At 44.4% G+C, this 14,465-nt stretch overlaps 1 protein-coding gene across 1 annotated transcript in view; it reads left to right on the forward strand.

The window, feature by feature from the left end:
- CLNK (cytokine dependent hematopoietic cell linker) overlaps positions 1-14,465 on the forward strand; it is a gene marked incomplete at both ends in the record, with an annotated part of 142,703 nt that overhangs the window by 22,126 nt on the left and 106,112 nt on the right. Inside the window, 2 exons of the mRNA XM_081249704.1 lie at positions 4,215-4,339; positions 7,196-7,267. Coding sequence (XP_081105830.1) covers positions 4,215-4,339; positions 7,196-7,267 — 197 coding nt within the window. The remainder of the gene's footprint in view (positions 1-4,214; positions 4,340-7,195; positions 7,268-14,465) is intronic.

Raw genomic sequence — 14,465 nt, forward strand, 5'->3', positions numbered from 1 at the left:
AATTGAGAGCGAGGCCTGTGACTGCTTCTAAGCAACAGGAGATGGCAAAATTGATGAGACGTCATCTCTGAGATTACATTACATGAGATTGCAGCTTTCCTCTTGTCTTCTTGCTTTGCACGTTTTTGTTTTTTTTTTTTTTTTTTTTTTTTTTTTTTTTTTCTTTTTGCGGTATGCGGGCCTCTCACTGCTGTGGCCTCTCCCGTTGCGGAGCACAGGCTCCGGACGCGCAGGCCCAGCGGCCATGGCTCACGGGCCCAGCCGCTCCGCGGCATATGGGATCCTCCCAGACCGGGGCACGAACCCGTATCCCCTGCATCGGCAGGCGGACTCTCAACCACTGCGCCACCAGGGAGGCCCGCTTTGCACGTTTTGATAAAGCAAGTGGCCGTATTAGGGAGGCCCATGTGGCAAGGAACTGAGGGCATCCTCCCACCAACAGACACCAAGGAAGTGATCTTCTCAGTCCAATAGGCCATAAGAAACTGAACTCTGCCAACAATCGCATGTGCTTAGGACCAGATAGATCCTTTCCCAGTTGAGGTTTCAGATGAGACCCCCAACTCTGGCTGACACATGAGGTCACTGCAACCTCAACAGGGACCATAAAACAGAGGACCCAGCAAAGTCACGCTTAGAATCCTGACTCACGAAAACTGTGAGTTAATAACCCACACTTTTGCCCTGGCTGAAATACTTTCATATCAACTGTCATTCTTGGTGCTTCTGGTTATCCACCTCTGCCATTCCTTAATTATCTGAGTAAGAATTGGGTCCTAGATAATGAAAATGATCACTAACATGCAATCAACATGTGAGGGAGGGAGTTATTATAACTCTGCCCTTCCTTGTGGGTAAAATGGAGATGATGAGATAAATTAGTGACTTATTCAGTTGGCAGAGCCAGGTTCAAACCCAGATCAAGTACAAGTGTGTGCTCTTAACCTTTGTGTCCACACGTCATCACATTCCACAGAGACTAGCATCTCTCTGACTTGCTTATCCACCCCTTCCTAGGGGACCACCTGCCCTCAGGATCATACTGCCCTTGGCCACATCCTTCCTTCCTCCCTCCTTCCATCTTCATTCTCTCCTAATGAAAAATATAGCCAAGACCTATGTTGATCTTGGGACCTCAGACTCTAAAGAGTCAGAATGCAATATGATGTTACACTAGACTTTGGGAGTTTCGCCATAGCAACCTTCTTTGGGAATTGTCTCAGTTGAATGGAGTTGCCTCACCTGGGGCAGCTCACATCCACTAACTGGTCCACCCGGGAGTACCAAAGCACAGTCCTCACCACAACTTGGAATAGTTCTGAAGGGCCATCATACCAATCCAAGAACACTGCCCAACTTTTCCCCCTGCCCAATCCTGCTTCCTTCCCTTCCCTCCACAGGGGTGGATCCCAAGATCTCACCCTAATGGACTTCCTGTGTTATCATCTCCTTCTCAGAGTGTTTCCTCAGAAGCCTAATATGTGGCAACTCCTGAGGAGATGGAGCATAAATGGAACATGAGATAAAGAAATCCAACAGGACTGGAGAAAGACTAGGACTGACCTCAGAGGATTGTTGTGAGCATTTGGTGGATTCATATGTGTGAACTGGCAAACAATGATCAGTAGATTGTAAATCTTATCTCAGTTTCAAGCTGTTGTTATTATCATGATAATTATAACATTATACATTATTGCTATTCATGATCTTGGAGTCAGCAATCCAGCTGCACAGGCCCTTGAAAGAGACTTATGGCTTGAGAGCAGTTTGTGTGATTTCTCAGAAATCTGCAAGCTCAATGGGAGTGTATAGAATGAGAAGTTTCTGGAAAAAGCTGAACTTGATCTGAAAGTTTATTAAGAGAAGTGTAGTTTCACAACAGAAGAAATGGTAGTTCTCTTTCTGTGCTGGTCAGACTGTACCTGCCATGTTGCGTGTACCTGGGAGTACAGGTAAAGGTAAGAAATTAGAGGAAAATGGCCAGGACAGCTTGGAGCAGGCATCTTTAACTCTCAAAATAGGTTGCCCCACCTTACTCTCCACCTCCCAGTCCACCAAGTCATCTGTCTGGCAAATGCCTGTACATCCTCATTCATCGCTCTGCAGAAGCCTTCCCTGACTACCCCCTCACTTAAAGATATGACCCATTTCTTTTCCTTTCTTTTTCCTTTTATCATTACACCTAATGTCTTGCCCTGCTTGAGCTTTGGGTCTGATTCATCTTCTGTACCTTGGGACAGGTTAGATGTCCTGTGTGTTAGTTTCCTAGGGCTGTTGTAACAAATTACCATAAACCAGGGCTTAAAACATCAGAAATGTATTCTCTCACAGTCCTGGAGCCCAGAAGTCTGAAATCAATTCAGAGGGCTGTGCTCCCTCTGAAGGCTCTAGGGGAGCATCCTTCCTTTCCTCTCCCAGCTTTGGGTGGCTCCAGATGCTCCTTGGCCTGTGGCAGCATTACTCCAACCTCTGCCTCTATCTTCACGTGGGACATTCACATGCCCTTCTCCATGTCTTCTCCTCTTCTAAGAACACCTGTCCTTGGATATAGAGCCACCCTAATCCAGGACGATCTCATCTCAAGATCTTACCTTGATTACATTTTCAAAGAACCTCTTCCCAAATAATTCACCATTTCTAGATAGACACATTTTTTATAGACCCTCTTCAACACACTACAGTCATTATGTATTGATTCAACTACGCAGAACTGGCTTCTGTTAGATCTACCTGAAAAGTAAAGAGGCTCTGGAGAGGGCAGACTCAGAGGGGGTGTAAGAAAGGGATGGAGAAAGAAGACATGTGAAGGAGGACTGGATGGGTTTTGTCAACTGACCATGCAGGAGGGAGGTGCCAAAGAGAAAAAGGAAATCAGAGATCTCCGAAAAGTATAGAACAAGAAGTGTTGGGTGTATAGTTAAGAAGAGAAGCTGGCTCCTGTGAGGTGATGTGCTCTTTCTCAGTGGAGTAAGAGGTGATTTCAAGAACAATTAATTGGCTCACCCACTGACACTCTGTGCCTCAGTTTCCCCACAAACCTACAGCACTTCCCACTTTTCTGGGATGCGCTGAGTTCTCTGTGTAATAAATTAGTCTGTGTTGCTTCCCTGGGGGGCACTTGACCAGGATCAGCAATAAGCAATAGAGCAGTGGTTTAAAAGTGCTCACTGGGGCTTCCCTGGTGGCGCAGTGGTTGAGAGTCCGCCTGCTGATGCAGGGGACACGGGTTCGTGCCCCGGTCTGGGAGGATCCCACATGCCGCGGAGCGGCTGGGCCCGTGAGCCATGGCCGCTGAGCCTGCGCGTCCGGAGCCTGTGCTCCGCAACGGGAGAAGCCACAACAGTGAGAGGCCCGTGTACCGAAAAAAAAAAAAAGTGTTCATTGGATTTATTTTACTATGTGGGTGGGACAGACTGAACAGCCCACAGGAAGGACAGCTGGTCTCAGATGTTTGAGGTCTTGAAAATAGAGTGTATCTGCTTACACTACTGCAGTAAAGAGAACCGTCAGCCCCAGGCTCACAAATGCCATGGCCAACTTGGGAACACTGACCGTCTCCTTCGAAGGTCAGTTATTAAGTTAATACAAAGAAAACAATTTTGACCTATTATGATTGACACTCTTGAACAATATTTTCTGCGATAGTCTGAGGCTTTGTAACTCTTTCAACCTGAACACTAAGGAATGATTTAAGGCAGAAAGACCTGGTGGAGAGAAAAACTGTGGGGTGGGACATTTCAGTTTTCCTTGTGATTAGCAAAAAAAACTCAATCCCAAATAACTGGGGAGGGAGGGGGAACAGGGAGGGAACCTCTTCTATTGCTAATCCTTCTAATATTCTCTGCTTTTTTTATGTGTTCTAAAAACAAATAAACTTAACTACCTCCTGTCCAGGTAGATGGCTATTAACTTGGCAGCTTCGTTAATGGTTTTCTTAAATAATCCATTGTAGGAAGAGCAGCCCCACCTCCCCATCCTCCTCCATACTCCCTTCCCCGCCACCCGTTCTCTCTCCTGTTCCTTAGTTGATCTCAGAGGGGCCTGGCCCTGAGCATCAGGCAGCCACACACTCTGGCTTCCCGTGCAGCGCATGTAACACACACCTGGCAGGAGAGCAGAGACCTGGTGTGGAGCACTGGATGGGCCATCAACCAGCCTGGTTACCTTGGACCTACTCCCCTCCACTTTCAGGGTCCCTGTTTCCTCATCTGTAGTACAAAGCTGAAAAGGATGCCCACCCATTTACTACTGAAGGTTTCTATAAAGATGAAATAGAAAGAGAGCTTGAGTTAAACTCTCTTCCTAAAGAGAAAAAAGCAAAAGCAGATTCTCTGGAAAGGTCAGAGGAAGCTCCCAGCCTGTTGGGTTCTTCAGGAAATTCCCAGAATCCCACCATTCTTCTAAAATTGAACTGGTTAAAGCCATTGCAGCAAACTTTATATTGGCTGTCAGAGCACAGAAACGCTGCCCATATCTGAGCAATATGATGAAACCGGGGGCCTCCTTCTCAGTACAGGGACAGGTCAGAATCTCCTTGGTATCAGAGAGACCTAAGGGACCATACACAACTGAGTGTGTGGTTCACTATTGTGTATGAGCCCATTGGGCAGGGCATTTTATCTATTTATTATCAATGCTTCATTTCATATCTTAAAAACATTCCTGAGATCATACCTGAGGTCAGCTAGTCCCTGTGCTGGGAGAGAAAAAGTTCCCAGGATATGTCTCTACTGGCAAAAATCCCCTACTCTAGGGGAACATGAACACATGAACACATACAAGGCAATATGATAAAAATATGATTGCTTATTTACTTGTTTATGGCTTATCTCCCAACAACAATAAAAGATTCATGAGGCAGGCTTCATGTGTCTTCTTTAATGACTGTATACAGCCTGGCACAAGATAGATCCAATATTACTTGCTGAGTTAATGAATGAATGGATTCATGAACAAATGAATGAATGGTAAAACAGAGATATACCAAAAATACTAAAAGGGTTGAAAGAGGAAGCAGCACAGAAGACCTCATGGGGAACTAATATTTGAACTAAACCTTAAAGAATGGAAAGTATTTTGCCAGATCCAATGGAGGCAAAAGACAAATCTAATCTATGATCTGGAAGCATACAAAAGTATGACCCAGAAAGAGGACAATGCGGCGGACTGGCAGAGGAAGAGGGTGGCAGGAAATGAAAACACAAACAACAGAAATTGTATTCAAGGCCACTGGGGCAGGGATCTTTGTTATCATGGTAAAGAGTGTGGGCTTTGTCCTGCAGAAATAGAGGAGTGGTGAGGATTTTCAAGCAGGGAGGTGACTCAGTAATATTCTGCTAATTAGAAAGATGGTTGTTCTTATTGCAGTTTGGTGGGTGGATTGGAGCCCAGGTGGCTGGGGGCCAACACCAAAGTCCAGGCTGGAGAGAACTTAGTTCTAAAAGTAGAACTAAGACCGGGTATCACTTATGGGAGTGGAGAGAGAGGATGTTCGGGAATCGATTGTTAGGACCTGGTAACAAATTGTTGAGATGGTGAGGATGGAGAGGAGAGGAAAGAGAAGACTTAAGGTGAGTCCCCAGGCTGCTGGTTGGGAAATTATGTGAGCAATGGAGCCACTCACTGGGAAAACTCACTAGGAAAAGGGCCTGGGTCTGACAGAGGACAAGTTAGAAAGGTCCCAAAAATAGTTAGATGTTCATATTTAGAACTTAGAAATGAAGTCAGAATGCAGACATAGATTTATGAATAGAGCTTTAACCCAGATAATTTTTTTAAAAAATGAAATAATACAATGATGAAATAATTGTGTAATCATGGAATAAAAAAAAATGACAAATAACAGAATAATGCCATCATCTTTCTAGATGATCAATTTACACAATGACAAAATATATCCAAACAACTCACTATTTTTTTTATTTATCATGCTGCAGTCAATAGGCCTCACACAAAATCCTAGATGAAGATAGAGTCTCAAGTCATCTTTTGGCATTTCCTGGAGACCTTTGTTCACATGTGCAGCCATGTACATCCACTGCAGGTCGGGCACTGACCCAAAGCCTGGGCATGCAGAGCCCTGCAGTCCCTGCCCTCATGGAAATGGCAGTTCTGCAGCTTAGCAGACATGAATACAAGCTACGTGTTAAACCAAAGGACAATTAAAGTTCAGACAAATTCTGTGAAGGGGTCTGTCTCAGAGAGGAAGGAAGGTTTCTCTGAGGAAGTGATGTGAGCTGAACTCAGAAGCATGAGTTAGATGCAGGAGAAGAAGGAAGACAACAGCTGTTTGAAAAACAGGGACCAGTCCCTAGAAGAGACCTGGGGGAGGGAGGAGAGAAAATCTAAGGACCAAGAAGTAGGTGTGGCCCAAGGGGAGAGAAGCAGGAGGGCAAAGTGGTCAGAGGAGCTACACAGGTAGCTGCCAAGGAACATTTGTGGAGGAAAGGATCATCCTTAAATGTCTGATAAAGCTCACGAAATGCCTGCACAAGAAATGGAAGTATATTAAACTTGGCTAATGAAATGAACTAGGGGTGGTTTATGATAGAGTATGCCTTACTGAATTTGAACAAATTAACTCAATTTAAAATAAGTTAATCTCTTCATAGAAAATACCATCACAAAGTGACTAAATTATACAGAAGTTCAATACAAATTATTTGAATCCAAGTTGCTATTTCTAAATCATCTGCCTCCCTAGACCGGATGATGTTTGTTAGTTTTTGGCCGAATTCAATTAACATAGGAAAGCATCTAGGACATTCCTTAGCCCATAGGCACTGTCCTTGTTTGACAGCCCCCCTTTAACCAGGTGTGATGCTCTTCGCTGTACAGAGCGATGTCATGGACAATCAGAGAGCTTAAGGAGGGCACCACCGTGACCTCCCTGATGTGGGAGTGCCCACGTCCTCATTTTGATGGGGGTGCTTATTCTACCCCATGCTATTACCCCTTGTAAAATAAAGCACTTACACTAAAAAAAAAAAAAAAAAGTTTGAAGCAATTGGATTACTTTAAACTCAGATTTTGTTTAACCCCAGTGGAAATGCAAAGAGAGATTTCGAATTACGTGCGAGATGCTAATTACTTACATCTGACTGGGTGGTTGTTTCTATGAAGGAATGCACTTAATTATTTTTTTCCCCTCTCTTTTTACAATTTTCTGACTATAATCTATTTTCTATCATCACAGGGGCAATAGAAAAACAACAAAAGAAGAATCCCATGATTTGAAATTCCAGAACTTTGCTCTGCCAAAAAATAGGTCAGAATATTTCCTTCTTTGTTAATAGAGGAGTAAAAATTTTGATGCTGCGACAAATTAGCTGACCAGCACGTGCACACACACGCACGCACGCACATGCATGCACACGCACCCTCACACACACACGCACGTGTGCGCACACACACGCACACACACAAAATGTTAATGGGATAGAATTGTATTGCTGTCCTTGCTCTTAGAGGTTACGCGGTGACCAAGATCCAGAACAAGAAGGGACTTGACGCAGGTTGAACTGCCAGCAAGTATGTGATGCAGATATAGGCTATAGGGGAGGGATGGAGTGGGAGATTGGGGTTAGCAGATATAAGCTATTATATATAGAATGGATGGACAACAAGGTCCTACTGTATAGCACAGTCAATATCCTGTGATAAACCATAATGGAAAAGAATATAAAAAAAGAATGTAGATATATGTATAACTGAATCACTTTGCTGTACAGCAGAAATTAACACAACATTGTAAATCAACTATACTTCAATTTAAAAAAATTAAAGATCAGATGCAAGGAAAAACAGCCAATGAAAAATTTTTTTAGTTGAAAGAAATTTTAAAAACAGGCCCCCAGGTGTCCACAACATTTCAGACCAGATCTATTTCCACCACCCACCCAGGTCTCTCAACAGCCCAAGAGACAGCCAGGGGGAAGCTTACATCCTGCAGCTGCTGAATGACTTAAGTGATGAATCATGGATGGATCAGTCCATGAGCTCACAGCCTGGTCTTAAAGCTCAGAAGGAAATCTACTTGATGAAATGACTGACAAGGGACCAATCCTGAAGCCAGCTCCAGCTCTGCACTGGCCAAGGTCTGATACTGGACGGCACCGCAATGCTCAGAGGGATTGCAGACCTCCCTCACCCAGCCAGAGCCCCCTTGCCGAGCCCTGCCGGAGCTGTCTCTGTGCCTAGAGGTACCCAAGGGTCTCTGACTGCTATACCCACCCTTGCATCCCAGTGAACTTCAACTCAAGTCAATCGCCAAACATCTGTTCAGTTCCTACTAAGTGCCAGGGACCAGAAGCAATCTTGACATGCTAAGATGTGCCTGAAGAAATATTTTCCCTAAGCAGAGTGGATGCGTGTCTATAAAACAGAATACTTGAAATATTTTCAAGATTGCATTAAGCAAAGGAAAATTTGTGGCTGTTCTCAGACTTCTTCAATGTTTACATTAAACACAGTTGAATGCTGCATTTTAAGTCAGTTTTTCTTATTTCTTGACAATAGCAAGAGATGAGAGATGGAAGGGTTAGAAGTCTTCCTTCAAATGGAAATGGTTGCAGCAATTACATACATCAAAGTAACATTTACAGTTACATTTGAAAAAAATAAAAAGAGAGAGAGGGCACAGTGCTTTTTTCCCAGGCAAATTATTTCAGGATATGTCAGAGCATGCTCAAGATATATTACAAAGAGCAACAGATGATGTTTCTGCAACCTGTTCCAAACCATTTATAAACCTAAATTTTTTTAAAAAAAATCCCTTATACACACAAATCTCTGTTTCTTTGCATATTTTATAATGAAAGTATTAAATGAATATAAATTAGTAAATGAGATCTATAAATCAAATCAAAATGTATGCAAACTACATATTTGGATCTACCATCATACCCTCATAACTATTAAACTGATGTTTTCGTTCTCTGCACAAATTATAATTATTATCAGCATCTGATGTTGATGAAGTAAGGACAGTGCTACAGGTGGGCAGGGCAGCAGAACAGAATGGGTCTGTGGGTTCTGGGTTGAAATTTCAGCTGACCTGTTTCCTAGCTCAGCGGCGACCTCGCTCCGACAAGCCCATTACCACCTCAATGCTTTGCGTATTTTAGAAATGGTATTTGAAAACCAAGGAGGAAAAGGCGGGGGATGAATTGGGAGATTGGGATTGACATATATACACTAATATGTATAAAATAGATAACTAATAAGAAAAAAAGAAAATATATAAATAAAAATGGAAACATTGAAAAAAGAAAAAGGAAAAACAAGAGTAGATTGAATTCCCTGGCGGTCCAGTGGTTAGGACTCTGTGCTTTCACTGCTGAGGTCCCAGGTTCAGTCCCTGGTTAGGGAACTAAGATCCCACAAGCAGCGCAGCACAGCCAAAAGAAAACAAAAAATACAAGAGTAGACTATCTTGACCACCAGGGATCTGCTGGACCCAAAACAGTCCCTGTGTTTGGGGAATAAATGCATGACCTCTGCAGTGTGCCTGAAAAATAGTAGGTTCTCAATAAATAACAAAGGCTAATAGTCACTGAGTACTCACCTTGGGCTAGGCGCTGTTTTAAGAGCTTAATAGGCAGAGAAAGACAAATATCATATGATATCACTTATATGTGGAATCTAAAAATAAATGGTACAAATGAACCTATTTACAAAACAGAAACTGAGTCACAGATGTAGAAAACAAACTTATGGTTACCAAGGGGGAAAGAAGGGGGAGGGATAAATTCGGAGCTTGGAATTGACATATACACACTACTATACATAAAATAGATAACTAATAACAACCTACTGTATCGCACAGGGAACTCTATTCAGTACTCTGTAATGTCCTATGTGGGAATAGAATCTAAAAAAGAGTTGATATAGGCATATGTATAACTGACTCACTTTGCTGTACACCTGAAACTAACACACATTGTAAATCAACTATACTCCAGTTAAAACAATGAAAAAAAAGAGCTTAATAGGTAGTGTCTCACTGCATCCTAGCGATCACATTCTTACCAGGTTTCCTTTTATAGGAGAGAAGAATGCAGACTGGAGAGGGTAAATAACTTCCTCGAAGCTGAATAGCTGGGTGTGGTATATAGTAAACAGTGGACATAATCATTAGTACTAATCTCTGAAACAACCCTGGCACTCCACGTCACTGCCCTCACTACTGCCATCCCTTAGTTAGGTGTAGGGGTCAACTCTGGCGACAGATGCAGAAGGGCTGTAATTCCCCACCCACCCCCAAACTCAAACATGCGTGGACCTCCCCATAATGTACAAAGTAAAATACAAAGCTCCACGCTGGGGCTTCACGCAGATGATACAGCCCAGGAGACTATCCAAGAAAAACACACAATCACACGCACGTCCATTACCCCCACCCTGTCAACAATATTAAGATGAATGTTTTCTAGAATGTCCCATGGAATCTATCTTGCCATATCCCCAATACCCACTTCTATTCTGTGCCCTGTGCCCATGTGGGCAGAACAGAAACATCCTGATTGATGTTTTCCAATCAAGTCCAAACTTTTATCAATAGCTGAATGCCTAACCAGTACCAGAAACCATGAGAGGAACTGTGGCATTTAACCCTCACAATAATTCTCTGAAATAGGTAATAGTATTCCCATTTCACAGATGAGGAAAGCGAGCCTGGGAGAGGTGACATGTCTTGGTCACAGTCACAGAGCTGGTAACTGTTAACAGCTGGATTTGCATTCCGAGTCTGACTTCAAATCGAGGGCCTTCTCTGGGTTCCAAGTTGCCGCATGTGAATTTTGTTTTCTAATCCTATGAGTCTCAAATCTACTCATGTCAAGTCTCTCCACTATGAAGCAGAGGCACATGCATTAAACTCCTGAGAAGAACATCCACAGCCATAGCTACGAAGCCTCCTAGCAGCGATTCTATGGGCTGGTCCCTGCGCCAGCAGCATCAGCATCACCTGGGAGCTGCTTAGGGAGGCAGGATCTCAGACCCCCCCTACTGAATCAGAAACTTGGGTGCTGGAGTCCAAGCACCTGGGTTTAAACAAGCTCTCCCAGTGACTATGATGCCCATTCAAGTTTGAGAACCTCAGCATCAAGCATCGTTATCAAGCTGGCAAGGTTTGGAGCTGGAGCAAGAGGCCTCTGGGCCCAACTCTCGCTTTGCCCCTTCCCATTATGTAAATGAGATGGAGGGAAGATGATATAAGACAGGGACCCAGTGTGAGAGAGTGGGAAGGAGATGGGAGAGAATGTTGTCCCCACCTGGGAGAGATCCCTGCGTTGGGGACCAGGAAAATCAAAAATAAAGAAGACACAGCACCTGCCATCAAGATGCTCAGCCTCTTGCGGAGACAAACATAAAAAGGCATGTATAGGGCTTCCCTGGTGGCGCAGTGGTTGAGAGTCTGCCTGCCGATGCAGGTGACACAGGTTTGTGCCCCGGTCCGGGAAGATCCCACATGCCGCGGAGCAGCTGGGCCCGTAAGCCATGGCCGCTGAGCCTGCGCGTCCGGAGCCTGTGCTCCACAACGGGAGAGGCCACAACAGTGAGATGCCTGTGTACCACACACACACAAAAAAAGCATGTATAATAGGTCACAAGATACTGTGCCACGTGCATGTGGGACAGAAGCAGATGCAGGCCTGTGGGAGCCCAGCAGGGAGGCTAAGGAACGGAAGGAGGAGGGCTTTCCCAAGTCCACTTTCAAGAGCGTAGCAAAGCCAAGGTTCACACTCCAAGTGCAAGTCTCTTTCTCCTTCCCCATTCCTGATGGAGCTATTCCTAAGTGTCACTCACATTTCCCGCATTCAGACCCTTCCCAATTCATCACCTCATGGACTATTGATTTTTCCCGGCTGTCACTAAGACCTGCAGCAAAAGTTAACTCCAGAGGACAAGGTACAGGTGGCTGTCATTGCTCACATCCCAGGAGGCCACTCCTCAAGGAGACGGCCTCCCTGTCTTATTCCGTGCACAGGGAGGCCCCCTGACAGGCTTCCTGGTCAGGCACACCTGGGGTCACAGCTCGGGCTGGGGGGCCACAGCTGCTGGTCTTCTCTCAGCTTGTCTGCAGCTGCCCTGGGTGTCTGCTCCCTCTGGACCCCCGCAGAAAGTGTCCTCCCAAAAGAGTTCACAAGCTTAGAGCTTTACGGAGCGTGCCAAGTGCTTTCAGAGGATGCATGTAATAGGGTGGTGTCCGCCATCTTTCTGTGACTGTCCACAAGGAGCTCCTATGCAGGAGATGCTCCATAAACATTGCTGAAGGGAGGGGAGTACAAAGTGGGGAAGGAGGAAGAATAAACTCAGGACCCAGCGGAACACACCAGGATACTGTGAGATTGTACTACTCCCAGTGCCTGGCATAGACTGGATCCTGAAATAGATGATAAAAGAAACTTTTAACAGAAGGATAAGAATGGAAGAAGAGAGAGAAGACAGAACAAGCAGGGGAGGGACAGAGAGAGAGTGGAGGGGACGATGGACTCAGGAGTTGCTCTGCCCACTGCAGCTAGAGTGGAACAGCAAGGCATCCTGCACTGCTTCACTCACTCATCTGCTGAATATCCATCAAGCTGCCAAATCATTTTGTTTTCATTTTTCAATATTTGTCAGGAACATAGATAGCTTATACACAGGGATTAGAGCTTACCAGACATGCTTTCTGTCCTCAAAAACTTAAAATCTAGTTGAAGAAAGAAAAAACCCAAGTAAAATTTAATATAAAATTTATATAAGAAATTAATAACTATACACTGCTTTTTTTTTTTTTTTTTTTGCAGTACACGAGTCTCTCACTGCTGTGGCCCCTCCCATTGTGGAGCACAGGCTCCGGACGCGCAGGCTCAGCGGCCACGGCCCACGGGCCCAGCCGCTCCGTGTCATGTGGGATCCTCCCGGACCGGGGCACGAACCCGTGTCCCCTGCATCGACAGGTGGACTCTCAACCACTGCGCCACCAGGGAAGCCCTATAAACTGCTTTTTAACTCTACTAAGTATGCTTTTAGAGCCAGAAGTGCTGCCATAGGAGCTCAGAGGAGGGAAGGCTCAAGAGCCTTGGCAGGGCAGGATGCTGAGGGGGTAGGAGTGGGGTTGGCCCTCCCCCAGCCAAGAGGGTCATGGGGGGTTGAGCTTTTTATGGTTTGGGATAATGCCAAACACTGTCAGTGTTTCCCTCTGGATCGCTTCAGGGAGTTGTATCCTCCCAAATATTTTTTTTTATAAAAACAAAATAGAACACAGGAGATTCTTAGAACTAGTCAAGGACATCTTTCACAAAAAATGAATCCATAACACTCCTACACTCTTGGTGGGAATGTAAATTGGTGCAGCCACTATGGAGAACAGTATGGAGGTTCCTTAAAAAACTAAAAATAGAACTACTATATGACCCAGCAATCCCACTCCTGGGCATATACCCAGAAAAGACAAAGACTCTCATTCAAAAAGTTACAGGCACCCCAATGTTCATCGTAGCACTATTTACAATAGCCAAGACATGGAAGCAACCTAAATGTCCATTGACAGATGAGTGGATAAAGAAGATGTGGTACATGTATACATTAGAATATTGTATGTTCATAAAAAAGAATGAAATAATGCCATTTGCAGAAACTTGGATGGACCTAGAGATACTAAGTGAAGTAAGTCAGACAGAGAAATACAAATATCATATGATATCACTTATATGTGGCATCTAAAAAAATGATGAAATAGACCCACAGACATAGAAAACAAACTTATGGTTACCAAAGGGGAAGGGGGTGGAGGGATAAATTGGGAATTTGGGACCAGCAGATACACACTACTGTATGTAAAATAGATAAACAACAAGGACCTACTGTATAGCACAGGGAACTATAGTCAATATCTTATAATAACCTAAAATGGAAAAGGATCTGAAAGAGAATATATATAACTGAATCATTTTGCTGTACACCTGAATCATTGTAAATCAACTATACTACAATTTAAAAAAGGACATTTCCATCACCCCCCCAAAAAAAGAATGAACCCACTCTTCACTTATTAAATATGAGTCTTGATCTGATTCCACCTTGGTGTGAATTTCACCTGCTTCAAAGGAATATGGAGTTGGGAGATGTTCTCCAACGTTGAATCTATAGTGAAAGTGAAGAAGCTATTCCCAGGGGGATTTGTGTGGGAAGTGTGCACACCCACATATCAGGTTCCTAATGTGCTGGGCACGCTCCAGGCCTTGCTGGGGGAGGGTGAGTCTGTGTATAGACCCAGACGGGGACTGCAGTGTGGCTCAAGGCTGTCTTACTCAAGGGATGCCCTCTTACCTGTGCTTCCCTGCACCTGTGCACCTTGCCTTCATCCACTCATCCATCCTCTCCCTCATGCTCATTCAACAGCACGTTTTTGTGTATGAGCCATGTTCCAGGCACTGCGTTACGTACCTGGTCTCCCTTTTAGGAGTTGGGGGCCTGGT

Source organism: Mesoplodon bidens, assembly GCF_964165515.1.
Source record: "Mesoplodon bidens genome assembly, chromosome: 1".
Taxonomy (NCBI): Eukaryota; Metazoa; Chordata; class Mammalia; order Artiodactyla; family Ziphiidae; genus Mesoplodon; species Mesoplodon bidens.